The sequence below is a fragment of the Pygoscelis adeliae genome, unplaced genomic scaffold (genome assembly GCF_000699105.1).
Source record: "Pygoscelis adeliae isolate BGI_AS28 unplaced genomic scaffold, ASM69910v1 Scaffold38, whole genome shotgun sequence".
In the NCBI taxonomy this organism is placed as follows: Eukaryota; Metazoa; Chordata; class Aves; order Sphenisciformes; family Spheniscidae; genus Pygoscelis; species Pygoscelis adeliae.
The window spans coordinates 10590158-10608933 of NW_008825614.1; the positions used below are offsets into that span (position 1 = coordinate 10590158).

Consider the following 18776-nt stretch of genomic DNA (forward strand, 5'->3'; position numbering starts at 1 on the left):
TGCTGCAGCAGTGCAAATAATAAATATTTAGTGTGGCTTGTCCACCTGGAGTGGGGTGTCCTTACTCTGTTGTATTTACTGCCAGGTAGACAATCTACTATAACTTAAGCTTTCTTAAAAAGTACTAAAAAGCTGAATTACATGTGTTTTGATGTCGTAACACAGTTTTGAGAAATGGGGCTATGTGGCACTTGCGGTTGAACCGACTGCCGACTGTCTTGACAAAGTCGTCACTTAAGGCTGCATTTCTGTTAAAGAATTGGACTCCCGACTGGTGGCCTTACCTTTATTGAAATGACTGTAGACAAACATGAAAAAAGTTAGATGCATAATAATGTGCTTTACTTGGTGTTCATCACTGTTGACGGTGAGAATTTTGCAATGTGCAGGATATATGGAACTTGTTTTAAAGTAAATGAATAACCAACAAGCTACAGGATATCTCTCGTATCTAAACTCGGTATGAGGTAATGCATACTGAAATGCTTTGAACCTTATTTTCTTCTATATTTTTAATTCTGCGAGGTTCTCTTTCTTAGAGCTAAAATATTGTGGGAAGAACGTTATTTTAAAAGCACAAGAATGTAATAAAATTGGAAAATGATATCACCAGTTGTACTGAGAAACTAATTTACTATTGGGAGCTTGTTTACTCAGACATTGTTAGGGTCTTATGTTCTGTGCATTTTTTGAGAAATTTCCTGAAGCAATAAAATGTCTTTCTGTCTCTGTTCAGGACTGGCAGCCTCCATTTGCATGTGAAGTACAAAGTTTTCGTTTCACTCCACGAATTCAGCGCCTGAATGAACTGGAGGTGAGCTTTTCCACTGTTGATATAATTTTGTGTTTGCACTGAAAGCAGTAGGTCTCCTTGCTTGAGATTTGCATCTTGGCAGTTTTCTGGATGGGGGAGACTTTAGAAACCCATAGACCACATCGGTGTTTATACTTGGCAGTGGCACAGTTCGTATAAAATAACTCTTCACGGCTTTGAGAAAAGTCTGGTTTTTATTTTATTACCCAAAATAACCACAAGAGTTTTTCACATTCAACTGGAAATGTCCAAAATGAATGCCAAGTACCATGTTGTGTAGTGAGAGCAGCCAGTGTCTAGCCTTCAGAGCTCCACAGGCAATGAATTTCTTTTCTTAAAATATTTACTGCTGTTCTTAAGTCCCTGGTTACCTTATACTGTTTTGGTAATGCCTTTTAAGCCTGAAAATGAACTGGATTTTGATAGGCTTATTGTGGTTGGTTAATTTTACGATTCAAAAATGTATGGGAGCTTTCTTGAAAGCAGTATGAGTCCCGTTCTGCCCTGGTTTTTCCTTTTCTCTACAACATTTCTCAAAGCCTTGCTCTGTTCATGTACCAAAACGTCATGTATCATTTGGCTTGTAAATGGGTCTCCTTATGGAAAGTGATTTGAGTACTCCAAAAATACTCAAGGGAGGAGGCTCTTCTGTATGGTTAAGGCATACATAAAAACTGTTTGTAACTCCCTGCCACCCCCCCCCTCCCCAATGTATAGTTTAATAATTGCTCTTGTGTTTCTCTCTGGAATGCTGATTTTTCATAAGTACGCATTTTGGTTTCAAACCAAGAAATTGTTAAGTAGGAGTTTGGTTTATAGGATCTTAAATGCAGAGAGAAAAGCATATACAATTTTCCGTTTGTAAATATCTTTCTTTTTATCAATGTTTCTATTTCTAGGGTTTTTTTAATATGACTAAGAAATACCTCACTTGCCAAGTTGCACTTTGAAAATGTAAACACTGTAAAAGCTTGTCATGTTTTTTCTCAGTACTGTAAGGTATTGTCATGCTTGTTTTGGGACATACGTGTATGTCTGTCTTTATTGATTGCAGGCAATGACAAGAGTGAAGCTGGACTTCTTGGATCAGTTAGCAAAATTTTGGGAACTCCAAGGATCCAATTTAAAAATCCCTGTGGTGGAGAGAAAAATACTGGATCTCTATGCTCTGAGCAAGGTGAGTAAGCGATTGTAGGCCTTGGTCAGACAGGGACCTCATTTTTCATTCAAGCTCAAGAAGCCAAGCAACAGGGAGGGCTTGTTTTACCGCATTAATCTCATTAACATGGAGTTGAAATGGGAGAGTGTGGACAAAAAAAATGTAGTGAAAGAGAATTTTTAAATTGAATGGTTATGGTAGACATATCAGGCACAGTTAAATCTATTGCCTTTGGTTGGATTCTACACAGCACGTATTTGTTACCTTGTATACAGCTCGAACATCCTGATGTCAGCTGGCCACCTGCTTTTTAGTTCTCCTTTTTTACGTATGGTAGAGCTGCAGGAGTTGGAGCTGGTTTTTGAGGCGTGCAGTTCAGCTCCTGACCTAGCAATTCTGTAATGAATTGTTGCTGTAATTGCTCCCTCCTCTCTCATAATAGAGGTTTTCCACATGACAAAAACATGCATCTTTGAGAGTTTATAATGTCAACTTCTGGAAGAATTATTTTAATTAAATTCCAGAACAGGCTAGGCTTAAGGCTGGCTAGAAATTTATACTACTGTGGTGGTGTTTGGTGTGTTTTTTTTCAAAGTTTGCACAGAAATAAAATCTGTGTTGGAGTTTGCTTTTTTAATTGGTAAAATATATGTACTGTTATAAACTTACCTGCTAAGGATGGATTCTTAATATAAATAGGTAGATTTCTTCTTGCAGGGTAAGGAATTAAGATAAGGTAGTTCTAGTGCTTCTAGGTCAGTTTATCAGACTGATAAAATGCAGAGAAAAGCTGATAAAATGTCTTTCAGTATTTGGTTTGGGTTTTTTTTTTTTTCCTTGTCTATGGTGGTTTGCTGGGATATGCAGAATATCGTAGTGGTACTGGGAAATATCTGGGTCACTGTTACGATCTGGAACTTTTTAGTTGACTGCAGATAGCAGGTCTAAGCTTATTTAGTTACTTAGTGGCTTCTCTAGCCATTGTTCATGTATAGATAATTTTAGAAATCAATTTTTCATGGACGTGTTGAAGATAAGTTGAAATTTAGGAATAGTTTCATTTAAAATGGCTTTTCTAGTACTTTGCTGTATATATGAGGAAAAATAATGATCAATAATATTAATGTTTTATCTAAGTGTAGCTATCTCTGATTATAGGAAGAGCCAGAATTAATTAATTTATTTGTCAGTGTCACAATTAGGCTTTTGAATTTACCTCAGCCTCAAAAGTAAACCGTAAATTTCACTCCAGGAACAAAATGTTTTTGCACTGAGTTTTCTAACAGTCTGTGAAACATAAAGCATGAAATTTGGTCCTCGTGTAAAGAAATGTAATGCAAAACTACACGGTTGTAGAAATGCTATTAGTCTTACAGTAATATAAATTAAATACAATCCATTTGGGTTTAAAGCTACTTGGCAGTGAAACTGTAAAGGGAATGGAGGCAATGGAACTGTGGCCAGTGTTTCTGAGCAAGCAACTCATACGCTGTTATGATCGTTGCTTGGAGGCAAATGGTCTTTTTTCATTCTATGTACATATTAGTTATATGTAAGCAGTGATAGTTCTGTATGTGAATTACTAGACTCAAACCAATGGAAGTCAGGTGTAAAAACTGGACTGAGTTAATTGGAAGGTAAATTCAGTTTCTCCTCTTTTTACAGTAGTCTCTCCTCCATTCAGGGTTTTGTGAGAGTTTTCATAACTCTGAAGTTGTGAGCTCCAGTGCTCCCTCCTGCCTGGGGTGCGTTTGAATGGGCTTCACTTCTGGCCAGACTTGTGTTTTGCATCAGAGTACAGGTCTGGTGGGAGTTAAGTTTTCAGTTTGTTCTGATGGTGGGGTTTGTATTCGCTTTCTGACACGTCATGAATCTTAGTTGTTGGACTCCTCCTGTCTAGGACAGTACGCAATTTACATTTACTAGGAAAATTGTCATGTTAAACATATTAAGTAATGAGGATAAGTAAGTGCTTAGTTATTGAAGTACTAGTCCTGCAGGAAACAAAAACTAAATTCAGGATTCTGTCACTTCTCAATAGAACCTTTTAACATTTAGGTTGGTTTAATTGATTCTTGGTTTATGCAAGGTGGTGAGAGCAGCTCAAAACCCTTAACTTTTTTATTCATGTGTTTCAGATTGTTGCCAACAAAGGAGGCTTTGAAGTAGTTACTAAAGAGAAGAAATGGTCTAAAGTGGCAAGTCGGCTTGGCTACCTGCCAGGAAAAGGCACAGGGTCGTTGCTCAAGTCTCATTATGAACGGATCTTATACCCCTATGAGCTCTTCCAGTCGGGGGTCAGCCTTATGGTGAGATGCTTCTCTTTCACGATATGAACAGGGGACCCAAACTGCATGTAGAATGCTACTTGTTATTGCATATGAAACTAGGACATCGAGTCTATGCTTTTAGAAGCTTTGGCTATGTAAACAAACTTAGAACCACCCTCATACTGACCTGTGACAGAATAGTGCTAGAAGTTGTAACGTGACCTTGTGTAGTTATTTTCTGATAGCCATTTCTTTATAGGACTGAGGCCAACCCTATTGGGAAGGAAAACAGGGCAAAAGATGATATGATTAATTGGAAAGATGTCTTTCTCTCTTTCTTGATAAGCTGGCGGTTGAGATTCAGTTTCCTTATTTGAACGGTGCGTGGATTAATTGGCCTCTTGTCCAAATGGCATGTGTAATGCTGTGTGATTTCACTCATCCTGTTTCTTAGCAAACAGAATGATTCATAGACCATGAAATGATCAGCACTGCCTGATCAATCAACCTGGTGTCCTGTGCTCTGATCCTCTAGGGCATCCAAAAGCCAAACTTGGACCTTAAAGAAAAAGTGGAGGCTGAGGACCTCAGCTCAGATGCCCAGGCTTCCCCAAAGCAGGCTTCAAGAATGAACGTTGTGCTGAAGAGAACGAGGCGCGTCAAATCCCAGGTACCCCTGTTAGTTGGCTCTTACGGACAGGGAACGCTTATTCCTTCCACCAGCGCAGCAGTGTTGGCAGCGCAACAGCCTTTGGCTGGCTGTGGGAGCGTGCTGAAAAGTACCACCAGGAAGCAGTCTTCATTTAAATAAAATCCAGAGAAGGATGTCTCTCTGAAGCCTGATTTGCTTACGGTAGATGCTCTGTTTATCTAAAAACTTTCATAAGCTGCTTTTTGTTTATTGACAAGTGGCCTATGTACCTTGGTAGCCAATGTAGCTGTGGAAACTAAACAGATAAAGACATTTGTGAAATGATGAAGTTTCTGCTTGTGCAAAGTTTGAGAAGTTTTTAACAACTTTTTTAAATACGCCATTTAGTTATATGAATGCAAATATGTGTCTAAGTCTTCGTTAATTGTGGAAATTGCACTTGGGACTAATTATCTCAAGCTGGACAGACTGTTTTTGTGAAGAAATGAAACGGATATGAGGGCAGATGCTGAGTGATGGCTGGAACTGTATAGGATTTCCACAGTTTTTCTACTGAAAGGCAGTTTATTTTCATCTGGATTAGTGGTGTTATAGGAACATCTGACATTGTACTAGGTGATATTAAATCCTGGGAGTACCCCCCAGTAAATCGCAAATCAAACTGAATCACCACCATTTTAAATGCTTCACCATTAGAAGTAATCTTGGAGGCTTGTCCTGATGGCTCCGTCTATTGCATTATTTAAAGCAGGCCTTCACCTCTTGACAAAGATTTCTATTGCAGGCGTCATCCTAAGGCTCTTCACGGCAGGTCTAGTGGCTCCCTGCTGGCCAGTCAGCGGAACGTGGGCGAAAGCTGGTTTTATATGCAACAAACTTACTACTTGCTTGATGCCATTCTAGACTTACTTTAAGCACCACAAAAGTTTTTTCAAATGCTCTTAAACTGCTTTTTTTCAAATCCATCTTTCTTGTCACTGAGAGATTTGAGTATCCTTTATAAAATTTCATGTTTTTCTCTGATGCCACGATTGATTTAGACTAAATTGTCTTTTTTTAGTTTGTTTTCTCAACTTACTGAAGCTGATGATGTTACTTATCATAGCCATATAACAATGCATCACACAAGCAGTCTCAGGCTATGATCTTACCAGGTGTCTCGAATCATGTGTTGTTAGTGAGCTATCCAGAAAAACGTGAGATCGCTGCAGGAACTGCAGCAGTCATTCGTTACGTGGAATTCTGCTTTGGATTTGGAGAAATCTTGTGGGATAATGCCAGTATGACCTTTTTCTCATGCATGGTATAAAGGTGTCACTATGTTATTAAGATCCTGTGGGATCTTTTCTCCTGCTGATTTCAGTAGAATAATGGTACTTCTCATTTTTCCTTGTTGGAAAAAATGATTCTGTGGTTATCCTGGCACAGTATAGCCGCTTCATTTCATTTAAAGGGTCTGCATTTCAGAAATGAGAGAGATGGTTTTACTTGGATCATCTGCAAAAAGTGTGTTTGTATATATATATACTTAAGTACCTTTTATTAGCCCTGTAGCCATGCTATGCATTACAGTTATTAAAATGGCTCAAATGAGTTCTTTAGTACAGGAAAAACTCAACCTACTTGCATAGCCAAGAGATGTATTTTTTGGCTGTGTTGGAAGCTATGTATAACTCTCTTAAGTCAACTCTGGAACTGTATTTAGAAACAGATTTGTCCTCAGTAGCGCAACATGGTAGAAGTGTAAATATCTGGGAAATGCTGAGAAATTGTTCCAGATTTCAGTGCACCTCCTTATTGTAGACAGGACTTCATTTATTGTTTGAAGTGCATACCTGGAACTGTACCAGAGATTGTCTAGATAGTCTTCAGAGGACAGGTAATATGCCAGTAATGTAAAAACCTGCTAAATAAATGTTATTCTGCTCTAGCTGAAACACCTGAATGATTTGTGTGTAGCGTGCCGAGTAGTCCAATGCCTGGGTGGTGAGCATGGGTAACTACACTGACCTCTGCATCTCAGTAGATTTTTTCCAAGTGCTAAAAGTACTTTTCCAAAAATGCTCTGCATCTTCCTCTTGCAGATAACTTACCTAAGAATGGGTGATGAATAAGAAAGCATAAAGATAGCAATCAGAAATTACTGAAATAAACGAAGATCCTCAGCAGTGGAAGGGGGTGGCAGAGTTTCGAAAAGCAAATTTTTGAATTTTTAGAGAAAGTGAAAAATGAAAGAAAATAGGGAATAAGAATTCTCCTTTGTGAAAGATGGGTTGGGAATCTTTGGATACTACAAGCAAATGTCAGTTGAATACATTGTCTCTGAATAGGAAGAGGATAATTTGGTGATGAGAGGTTCTGCTCAAAAATAAACTTCATGCTTCATTCTCTTTCACTTTTCTCTGAAGAAAGCTGTCACAAATAAAACCTGGAGAAGGGCAACTGAATTCCTAGAGGCTTGTGAAGAAAAGGACAACAAAAAGTAGAATGAACTTAGATTAGGAAAAGAGAATATTCTTAAGGAAAGGTTAAATTTAGGAGAATACTTCTTAGAAAAGAGTAGTATATCTTCATAGATGATCTGTTAGGGTGTGTTTAACTGGCAAGGGATTTGTCTAATGAGGTTACATCATGATGGTTTCTGGTAGAGAAATGGAACAAAAAGATAATGAAGTGCTGTCTTTTCAAAGGATATTAACGTAAGGTCCAGAGAATTTTCTGAAAAATTAAAACCAACTGTAAGTAGTATATCTGCTTTCAGGTTTCTTTTACAAATTTGGTTGATTACAGAATTAATAAAATATGCTTCCATTTTTTTAATTTGAAAGATTTCCTTCCATGGGAATAATTGTGTGAAACAAAAGAACTCTGGGAGATGCTGACAAATGCCCAAAGCACGTACAAATTTTGATTCTTGGTTGTAACTATTCTGGTCTTGCGTATTGGGGGTGGAGGGGTGGGGATGCAAATGTTTCAGAGTTGATGAGGGTAGGACAACAGAAAAAGACAGTGTGTGACTTCAGCATAACTGGATCATGTTATTAGGATTCGCCCATATACAAGAAAAGCCTTTGGGTTGTACTTTCAGTTGAGAAGGTAAAAGAAACAAAAATATGTCTGCATCCTTCAGGAAAAAGAGGAGCCGAGAATAGAATCACAGTTTAATCAAGTTCATTTTGCTTATATGGAAAAAATATAATGCAAAAGTGTGGTGGAGTTTTGTGTCGTTAGCAATGAGAAAATGGCAAGAAATGCAAGATTTCCGCTTCCATGCGTGCACAGTTTTGAGTTTGGCGGTTTTTAAACAGTCTTAAAGGACACTGCAGAAAGACTACCCATTGAGGCTTCTGAATGCTTTTGGTGTTCACACCTTAAACTATCAATATCCTGGCAGTGTTCATAACGTTATATAGGAATCTGATTTTTAAAAACCATTTCCATTTCAATATGCAACCTGTTCTTTTTGAAAACTGTATAGCTTTTTCCACCTAAGCATGAATGGAATGCATCCACTTAGGTTTAGTAGAATCCAAGTAAATCTGGGCGATGGAGTTATGAAAATATATTTAGGCAATGCATTTTTAAACAAGCTATAAAACTGAAGAGACGTTGCTGCATGTTAATGATTTACTTTTACTAAATACGATAGTAAAATTATTTTACAGTTATCATTGAGACAATTATCTTAGGTCACAATAGCAGGAGAGAGAAATTGTGGAGATTGTTCGTAAATGTTCCTGAAATGATGGAAAACTGTACTGTGCTGAGAAATGTAATGTGGGTTGATTCTGTCAAGTCCTGTTAGTTAGCTGAGAGAATGGATGAGCTGTTAATGAATTTCAAATGGGAACTGAGGGACTATGAAGTCTGCAGGTGGCAGGCTTTCCTGTACAGCAAAAAAGTCAGTGTTTCTTATGACTTGTTAGCCAAAAAGAGGAATTTATGTGAAAAATTTGCCAGTTAGCGTGCAATTTCAGTGTGGAATTACAAAGTTGGTAACATATATCTAAAGTGAAAATAATTTAATAGCAACATAGAATTCATAAATGTGCAAAATTAGAATATCAGCAATAATCAGTTTGGAAGGATGCCGATTAGCATACTGCATACAGAGTTCAGTGGGAACAGGGACTCTAAATATCACTAGAAATTCCTTAGAGTAATAATGCCTAGGAGACGGTATCTCTTTTAATGTGTTCTGGAAGCAAGAAGGACAACTGATTTAGACTGAATAAATGGAAATTATTTTCTTTCTGTTAGATTTATTGCAAGTGCATTTGAACTTGGTTTTTTTTGTTGTTGTTGTTGTTTATTGATTAAAAATTGAGTGCGTGCCACCCCAAGGGAGCTTATTTCATGCATGATATATCAGGCCATAACTCTTTAGAAAACAACAGGTGAAGCGTCATCAGTAAGTTACTTGAAGATAACCTTGTTGGAGTTAGATTTGCTGAGATCTTCTAGGACGAGTGAATTTCAGGAGGAAGATTGCAAATGGTGAGAATTTGGTGGCTTTCTAGATCAGCTTAGAAAGGGTTTTCAAAGTATAAGGAGGCAACATAAAGAAAAATAGCAAAGTGCTTGCATTGCAGGTAAGAACAGAATACGGAAGTTCTTTTTGCTGTTAGGTTAGTGGCAATGATGTGGGAAAATGAGGTAGATGAGTAACGGGGAAACAGGAAGAAGTTCAGCTGAACAGAACACTTCAGGAAACAACACTGGCAGGGGCATGGAGTTGTCTCCTAATGGGTCTTCTCATCTCTGATTTTGAGGTTGCAAGGGCACCATGAATAGGTGTGATTTCAAGAGTTGTACTCATAACATTTCATCACAAATAAACCCAGGAGCAGCCAAGCGTAAAGAAGTAGGTTGGAACTCATTCGTGTCATGTATGTGTCTACTCAAGGAAGCAGATAAAAAAATCCTGTTGAAACAGGATGTGTTAACATTCAAGCACTTGACTGTATCATGGTGATTTTGGAAAATACTGCTGTGGCATTTTTCTTACTTATTTTTTTGCTAAATGTCAAACCTAGTTCTCTTATTTGCTGTATAGGTGACTTTCTGTACTTTATCTGTAATTCGAAATGGGAAATAATTAGGAAAGTTGGGACAAAAATGTTGTCTTTTATTCCATTTGCATTTGTTCATTGGCTTTAGGAACAGAAAATTGTGTCTTTTCGTGCCTCTGTTTCCTTTCTTTTGATGAGCTGATGTGAGAGAGTGGAATATCAACAAATTATGAAGAGACCTGGAGGGGAAATATAGATGGTTTGTGCTGATGTGGTCTTGTTTTTATTTTTAGGCAGAGGCAGGAGAAATGAGTAGAAATACTGAACTGAAGAAGCTGCAGATCTTTGGAGCTGGACCCAAGATGATGGGACTGGCATTGGGAGCAAAGGATAAAGAGGGTAATTAAATCTTGGGCTCATCGCTTTGTAAAGTAACGAGGCCGTTAAATCTTTCTGCATGTCTCTAGAGACAACATCAAGAAGTAAGCAAATCATTGTAACTGGAAAAAGAAAGCTAAGTATTCTAGGGTTTCATTCATGAGAGAGACTTACAGGGTACTTCATGTAACTTGGCAAAGTTTCAGCCCTTTATGTAGTAACAATAACAATTAAGCAGCTGTTGCATGAACTAAGTGACTGGAAGGGAAAACTGGATTTGACAATACTGAAACTGATCCTACCAGCTAAGTGCACAAATTATGAGTGTAATTCACTGTTTTGTGAGGCGATTGGGATCACCTGTGAGGATAAGCAAAATATGTTTTGCTAATCCCTGTTTATTTTAGATTGGCCAGGTATAACAAGGCAGTTTTGCTCTCTTTGGACTGTCAGGTAGTTTCTGATATGAAAGGCGGGGTACCAGGCTGGACATCTGTGTTGTTTTTGCAAGATAAGTCTATCTTGATGTGGTATTAATAACATTTAACTTTATTTTACTTCAAGATGAAGTGACACGAAGACGCAAGGGAACCAGATCAGAAGCATTTGGAATGCAGATGAGGCAACGCAAAGGAACTCTTTCTGTCAACTTTGTAAGTTTGATTCCTTTGCTGTGATTTCTGATAATAAGAAAGTCATTGATTTACTCAGGGTTGGTTTTTTTTTCTAATCCCCCTGCCCCCCCCATAGACGAATGGATGGACACTGCAGCAGATGATATTGTTATGGGAAGAATGAACAGTATTTTGAAACATAATCTATGCTCTAGGTTTCTGTTTTAATCTTTCAGACAGGAAGAATGTTGCAACATGAAGGTACTTGCTGATCATGGGTTTAAGGGCTTGCTTTGCCACACACTTCTTGCATGCCTTCAGTAGCTCACTTTCTATTTGAGCTCCCCTTTGTAGAACAATTATAATACTGATTCTCTTCCTTAACAGATATTTTGAGGTGCTCCAGTACTTCAGGAGTTTGTTTTTTAGTAATTCCAGCTTTCTTGTCTTTTCTGGTTTGAGTTTAAACTAGTCATTATACAAGTCCATGCAAGAGAAACCCCTAAGGGGAAAAATGAAATGTTTAGTGTGGTGATATTTGACCATGGAAAAGCAGTGTATAGTTGTTCTTAATGTCCTTCATAGCACGACTTGACTTCTAAAGTGTCATAATTTAACGTGTATGCAACCATGAATGAAGGTGCATGCTTTTAATGTCTTGAGAATTGGACTCTTCACTAATAATTCAGCTGTTCTTTTTTTTCTTAGCCTGAGAATACTTACAAAGGCTTATTTTAAATTTCAACCATAGAAGGCCAAGGCAACCGAAAGTCTCTAGTGATCATATTTTTATATGTGGAAATGCCTCCTGGGGAAAAAAATGTGGGAGAAGTTGGATATTTAAAAAAACAGATCATTGTGCCATTGCAGCTAAGTTAGAATTTGTGGTACTTGAATTTTTTTTTAATTGTACTACTACTGAGTATATGGTGTTCCTAGGCTGTGTAAGTGTTGTGGTTGTTTTGTTTAAGTATGCTTTAATTTAAAAATACTTTGTCTAGTTTCTGTTTCTTTATAGAAAACTCTATTTGTTTACTCTTTCCATTTACTCCTATTTATAAGAGAAAATGAAAATACTGTAGCAGCAGAACTGCTATTTTGGAACTGTATTGCTGTAACTGTAATCTTCCCAAATTCTGTGACTTAGTACCGTTTGATTCCACACTTTTTTATAGTTGGATGAGAGATCTTCAAGGAAAACAGTCTTTGAAGTGCACAGGTGATAAGTTAGCCTTACATAACTTTTGTCTGAAAAATACTGTGCTGCAGTTTTGTGTATACTTCTCCCACATTCATTTATCTTTTTGTGAAATGCTAACTGTGAAATAAAATACACCTTTTTCTTTTTATCCCTTCCCCCCTGATAAATATAGTTATATATCATCATAGTCTTACTGTATTTTGTTACATGGCTAGGAGGCTTATTTGTGGTAATGGTGTAATCGCAGATTTGCTTGTTGTGATTATGTATTTCAATGCAGTCTTTGTATTTGACAAATCATCACTGGGGCTGACATAAAAAAGATTGCATATGTTAATATGAATTTGGAGAGAAGAAGGTATTATCAGTGATAGGTAACTAGTGAGTATCATAGAATAGCCTCTTCTTATGATCGCCATTTTAATGCATTTTTAGTTCTGGGAAGAGAACCTGGAAATGTCTGCTAAGGTACCCTCCCTCTGTTTTATTTACTTGCAACAAAAGGAACTAGTTTGGTGTTTTAGACAGATATGATATTCCATGAGGGTGGGTGCGTGGATTTTTATAAAAAGAGGAAAATGATATGTCTCTTAATGGAACTGCATTATTTTTTAAAATTGTTTCTTAAGAAACCTGAGCGATCTTCTTTAGTAGTATATTATTGCATAGCTAGGAAGTTGCATACTTAACTAGACTGGTGTAACCAAGATGGGGTTGACATCAAATATTTAACACAACTGTGTGAACCTAATCAGCTGAAAAGCACATGTTTTTGTGACATCTTGATGAAAATAACAGACCCCCAAAAACCACCCCACCACTTCTGGTGTTATTTTGAGCTGCATGAAGGAAATACGCATAGCCTGAGTTGCCCAGTGACTGACAGGAGTTGTAGCAGAATGTGGAGCAAGTGTTATTCATGAAGTTCATGTAGTTATTAAAAATTTATACAAAAGATAATTTTTTAGCTGTGATAAAGTAATACACAGTTTCTTCATTTAGATTATGTTACAGATCTTCAGTACTCTATTAAATGTTTATATTAACTTAAAAGTCCTTTGGACAACACAGGAAGCAACAGCAAAGAAAATTTGAAACCTGTTGATACGGTTTTCTCTTTGGTCCCTGAGAATATCTCCCAGTGAGTGTTGTTCTTGTTAAGAGATTATCTTGGACAGACACCTGCAAAAAATGTTTGCTATTGTATTGGGATTAATACTTCTCTATTATCATTTGGAGTTTTTATCCTTTATTTTGGAGAAAATGAGAAAGAAGTTGGTACCTTTACATGCAGTTTTCTTCCCTTCCCCTTGGATTTTTAGATTGAAATCTGTAGGTTTGTGGGGTTTGTCATCTCTTCTTTTCCATTGCAAAGATAATCCCTGTACTGTTGCAAGTGATGGCATGTATGTTTCTGAAATAGTTTTTGGAGATATTCCTTAGCCATGTGCTCTTTGTAGGGATTTAGTTTGTGTTGTTTTCCATGATAGATGCCCAAAGAGAGGGAGAGCATGAAGTTCTGAAAACTGTAACCTACTCTTTTGCCTTAGAATAACGTAAATGAGATGCTACTTTGAGTTATAGAAAACAATTGTCCAACTGAACGGGATAGTTATTTTGCAGCTCCCAAAGTCCCCCTGCCGCCCACGTATTACTGCTTTGGGAAATTGAAGCATAATCGTTCATTATCAATGCTTCTCAAAAACCAGAGGAGACTGTGTTGATGTTCATATATCGGACTTTAGGATTACATCCTTTGTTCCTTAGTTTAAGGGAGACAGGTTCTGGGTGAGGAAACTTTTTGTAACTTTTTTTTTTCTTTTTCTTTTTTTCTTTTTTCTTCACAGGTTGATCTGTATGTTTGCTTATTCTGTGGCAGAGGAAATAACGAGGACAAACTGCTACTGTGTGATGGATGTGATGACAGCTATCACACTTTTTGTTTGATTCCTCCTTTACCTGATGTACCTAAGGGCGACTGGAGGTGTCCGAAGTGCGTTGCCGAGGTACAGTTCAAGAACTACTCGAGCTTTGTATGTATACTTGTGTTCCTGGAAAGATGAGAAGAGCACTTCAGCTCAATGCCGTTCCATCTGGGTAGAAGCCATAGTTTTGTTTGGAATATTGTCAAGATGAGCTGTGAATCTCCAGCTGTTCTTGGTTGATGAGCCATAGGGAGAGAAATGTTCCTTCTAGAGCTTGGGCATAACCTTTTTTTATTATATAGCCCTGTGACAGCTAATACTTTGGCCTTTGTATGCCAAGAGCTGAAACTCAATTTGATAAGCTGGTAGTGGGAAATTAGGGTGAGAAGTAGGGTTGTGATAGGTGTTTCAGCATAATGATGAGACACTTTGTAAACTGTGAAGTAATCAAAGTATGCGATTTGGGCATAACAGGGAGCTTTGATCATTGGGAAGTCATTATAGCATTGTTCAAAATAGTTTGTAGCGGAAAATGAAAGAACTAATTTAAACATTTGTAGCTATTTTAGATTTGGTTTAGATTAAAAAAGGAACTGTTGAGGCTCCGAAAGTGAAAGCTAGTTGAATTTCATTGTTCAAAAAAGAAGACCTACCAAGTTCCAAGAGATGACTGATCAGCAGCCTAAAGGCAGCGACCATCATTTGATTGGCTTGGTATTTGTCTTAAGAAAACAAATTTTGCAAGCTCAGGAAACTGGTGGATGTAGGATTTGGAGGAAGAAAGCTTACTGTTTTTAATGGAATTTTGTGACTGGCTTTAACTTTTTAGACTGTGTTTTTTCCAAAAGGGGCAGTCACACACACACGTGTATATGCCCATTTCCCCCCACATCTCCCACACCCTTCCCGGCTGTGGGCTTCTGCTGTGTTTTTTATGGTGGTGTATGAATAGTTGTGCAGCCACATAATGAGGTGGATCAGCTTGCTGCTCTCTAACCCTTCACCAAGAAAGGTTAGGTTGTCAGATGATCTCAGGCAAATGCTGTTGTGAGAGAGGTGGAAATTCATAGTTACAGGCAAGGGAAAAGATACAACTAACCCTTTGGGCTGCTGCTCACAGAATGGATTAAGCTGCTTGTTTATTGTTCCTTAAGAGAGAGCAATAAAGGAGTATTAGCAAACTACAGCAATCTAATGTGGAGGTAATTTAGAGAATACAGTAGTAAATATAGTGACTGCAGTGGTTTAAGAATGTGGAAACTCACAAGAAATTTCAGTACTACCACTATTACTAGTAAAAACAGGGATATGTTGTTCCCAAGCAAAAAAATACTCATGTAGGGACAAAATCAGGAAAGTTAAGGTGCCAAATAAGTTGTTTCTAGCAAATGATACAGAAAGTACTTGAAAAATTCTGGAAATACATTGAAGGTAAGAGGAAGAAGGGAAAATACATAACTATATTATGTAATGGAGGGTAAAAAAATAACAGCAGAAAGCTGTTTGAAATGCTCAGTAGTGCTTTTTGCCTCAGTTTTTACTTTAAATGTTAATTGTGCACAGATGCTTAATGTAACATTAACAGCAGGGTGCTGGAACAGAAGCTAGGAAGAATAGGGTAAGGGCTCTTTTATATATATTCGGGTCAACATTCTTTGACAGTGTTTACAGATGTTGTAGATTCTGTGTTGCAGGCTCCATTTAAGAACTACTTTGATAAATGTTGGGCATAGTCTAAGGATAGTTCCTCTTGAAGAAAAAGAAACTACTGATCTCTTGAATTCCTTTCCAGTCCTGTTTTTATGACTGAACAGCTATCAGATAGTTCTATGTCATGTTTGTGTTCAAATATGTCTTGTGTATATATAAACATTGTGTCAGATACAAAGGGGCTGAAAAGGACGATGTAGAAATGGGTGGTGAGAGTAGCTGAAATGTGAACTGGTGTTTTTTGCACTCTTGGGATGAATGGGGATAGAACAGTGGAAGACTTGAAGGTTTTCCATCAGATGGACCATGTCTGTTGTTAGCTGTGTTGCATTGTTTTAATTTCCTTCTTCCTCTTCCCTTCTGTATACTTTCACAGCACCAAATCAGTTGATGATTTGCTGACTTGATAAAACTGAAGCACTTGCAGGATTTGTGCCTGTGCAGTTTTTCTGCAGGTGCTTGAATCCAGCGTGTCTAAGAAATGTCTTACGGCTGTCTAAGCTTCATGTGCACGTACTCTGTGGCTGGTAGCAGTAGATGATGAAACTTAGTTTTGGACAGAAAAGCAGAAGTGTGTAGCATTGGGGTTTACTGTGTTAGATTAGCTTCTGTACAATTAATTCTGTTCTGTTTCCATTGCGGTAGGACTTCCTCATCTGAGAAAAGCACTTAAAACTGATAGCTTATTGTGTTTGGTAAGGACTTGGATGGACAGTAGGTTTTTTTGCTACAAATGTAACCGTGTCATAATCTGCTGCAGGGAACAGTATTTTTATGTTCTGTCTCCTAGGAATGCAACAAACCCCGTGAGGCCTTCGGATTTGAACAAGCTGTCAGGGAATATACTCTCCAGAGCTTTGGTGAAATGGCTGATAACTTCAAGTCTGATTATTTCAACATGCCGGTCCATGTGAGTTTCAACTTTTGTTGTGATTCCTTGGAGGGGGAAAAAGAGAAGAGGTTTCAGCTGATCCTGAATTTTTGCTGAGGCATTTTAGCTTTGTTTAAAGAGGCACCATAAGCTTCAAAAATGTAAACAAATGATTTAGCTTTCTGGCATCTGGTCTCATTTCACCCTTTTCCTGTGACGGATAGATAGCTTTATTGCTTGTTAGGGTATGCCTATATATTGGCCATACTCTGGTTAAGTTCTTGCCTTTTTTGATTAATTGAACCAAGTATCTTGTTCTTGTTTGGCAAAGGGGTCTTCCTCCTGCCCTTCCTATGGCTTTTGTCTTGGTTTAGTTTGTTCAGAGGATAAATCATTGTTTGCCTCCCTGTTACAGTCTTTTCTCATAGACAAGTCAATAGACTGAGTCTGTCTGATAATCAGGGTTTTTTTTTGTTCTGCATCTCAGCAGCGTTTTTAAAACTGGCATTTCTGCTTTGGCACACTTCCATGATTCCGCTGTCCTGTAGACTCCATGCAGCACCAAGCTTCTCCTACCGGGGTTCTTTGGTAATTTATGGGCATTCTTGCTAAAGCTTCTACCTTTTAAGGACTCCAATTTATGATACAACTTTGGGACATGGAGCAAAGCAAGGAACAAAGCTTATTTTACAAATAAGCTTCATAAATAAATGTATATAAGTAGGAGTTGTAACGAGCTACAGGAAAACTACACTCTTGAAGACAATTCTTTATCTGAATTTCCTTACTGTTACTCTGAAGTTCTGGTCATCCTCTGAAACAGTTTGGACTTTACATGCTATTTATTCTATTTGCTGCTTGGGTTATGCTGGCTGTCTCCTTCTCCCCTTCTTTTTAGTTGTACTTCCAGTAACCCTATCTTCTTTTTTGTTCATTCAATCCCTTATGATGTGGCATCCTATTTCTGTTACATTGCAGCCGCTACTAAGAAATACAGATGAAACTGTATGACTTTGAAGATGGAGAGGAGAGAGGGAGTGGTCTTGGTGTTTGAAAATTCATGGGGGATTAGTAATGATTTACTGCTTGAATGATAACTTTTATGTTGGGTCTTATCTGCACATACCTTAACATCTTTTCCGCTTTCAGATGGTTCCCACTGAGCTCGTAGAAAAAGAATTCTGGCGATTGGTGAGCAGCATAGAAGAAGACGTCATTGTGGAATATGGGGCTGATATCTCATCCAAGGACTTTGGAAGTGGCTTCCCAGTGAAGGATGGCCGACGAAAGCTGATGCCGGAGGAGGAGGTGAGGAACAGGATATGCAAACTGACCCCATTCTTTGCTCTGCCTAAGATTTCACATTAAGAATTTAGGTCAGAAATCAGCGTGTTTTTTTCATGAAGAAATTACTTAAGGCTTTTGCATGCCCTTAACATTCCTTTTGAGCAGGGCATTAATCTGATATTTTGGGTTCTTTTACAGATCTGGTTGCTGATAGCTAAGCTGCTTTTCACGATTTAAGTCACACCTATTTTGTATCACTTAATCTTAGCAGGCAAAGATGTGCAAGTTGTTACAGTATGTCCGAGTATGAGGAGACTGATAAGATTTTTTTTTTCTTTCTTGTTCTGAACCTTTTCATTATAGAGTTAGCTACAGAAACATGATTCTAACCTCCTTAGGAGGTTCATAATAGGTAAAACAAACTAATTTGATTTAGCTTGTTTCTCTGACTGTGCATACTGTAAGAATGAAAAGATATAGATACAGCATCCTGTTATAGAAAATTTTATAAAGAACATCTGGTAAGTATATTACCTATTTTCCTTCAGACCTTACCGTAGCATATCAATTTTCTGGCTGCTTATATGTTTAAATTCAGAGGAAATGAGAGTAAAGGTGTGGTTTCATGATCACACAGCACCAAATCAATTTATACTGCTCACTGGAAGAGGTAATCCTGCTCACTATTGTCTTCCACCCATACCTCCACCTTCCTACCTGTACCTTTGTTGGCTATGCAGTGATTGTGTAGCTGCTTAGTGAGTCAGAACTGGTTGTTCATCTATTTATATGAAAATAGTAATTTAAAAAAGTATTTTCTAGCCAGATGACTTAAGTCATCTGACTCACTGCATTGTCTTTGTAGTGTCAGAGCAAAGTAAAC

The 18776-nt window shown here is 37.8% G+C and overlaps 1 protein-coding gene across 1 annotated transcript in view; it reads left to right on the top strand.

Annotated features, from left to right (window-relative positions):
* The first annotated feature begins 740 nt into the window (after window positions 1-740).
* Window positions 741-18776, top strand: part of KDM5A (lysine (K)-specific demethylase 5A) — a 48810-nt gene continuing 30774 nt past the window's right edge. The window contains exons 1-9 of the mRNA XM_009332896.1: window positions 741-814; window positions 1869-1991; window positions 4112-4282; window positions 4779-4913; window positions 10201-10306; window positions 10850-10938; window positions 13948-14106; window positions 16526-16645; window positions 17756-17914. Of these exons, the coding sequence (XP_009331171.1) occupies window positions 1872-1991; window positions 4112-4282; window positions 4779-4913; window positions 10201-10306; window positions 10850-10938; window positions 13948-14106; window positions 16526-16645; window positions 17756-17914 (1059 nt within the window). The 5' untranslated portion in view covers window positions 741-814; window positions 1869-1871. The remainder of the gene's footprint in view (window positions 815-1868; window positions 1992-4111; window positions 4283-4778; window positions 4914-10200; window positions 10307-10849; window positions 10939-13947; window positions 14107-16525; window positions 16646-17755; window positions 17915-18776) is intronic.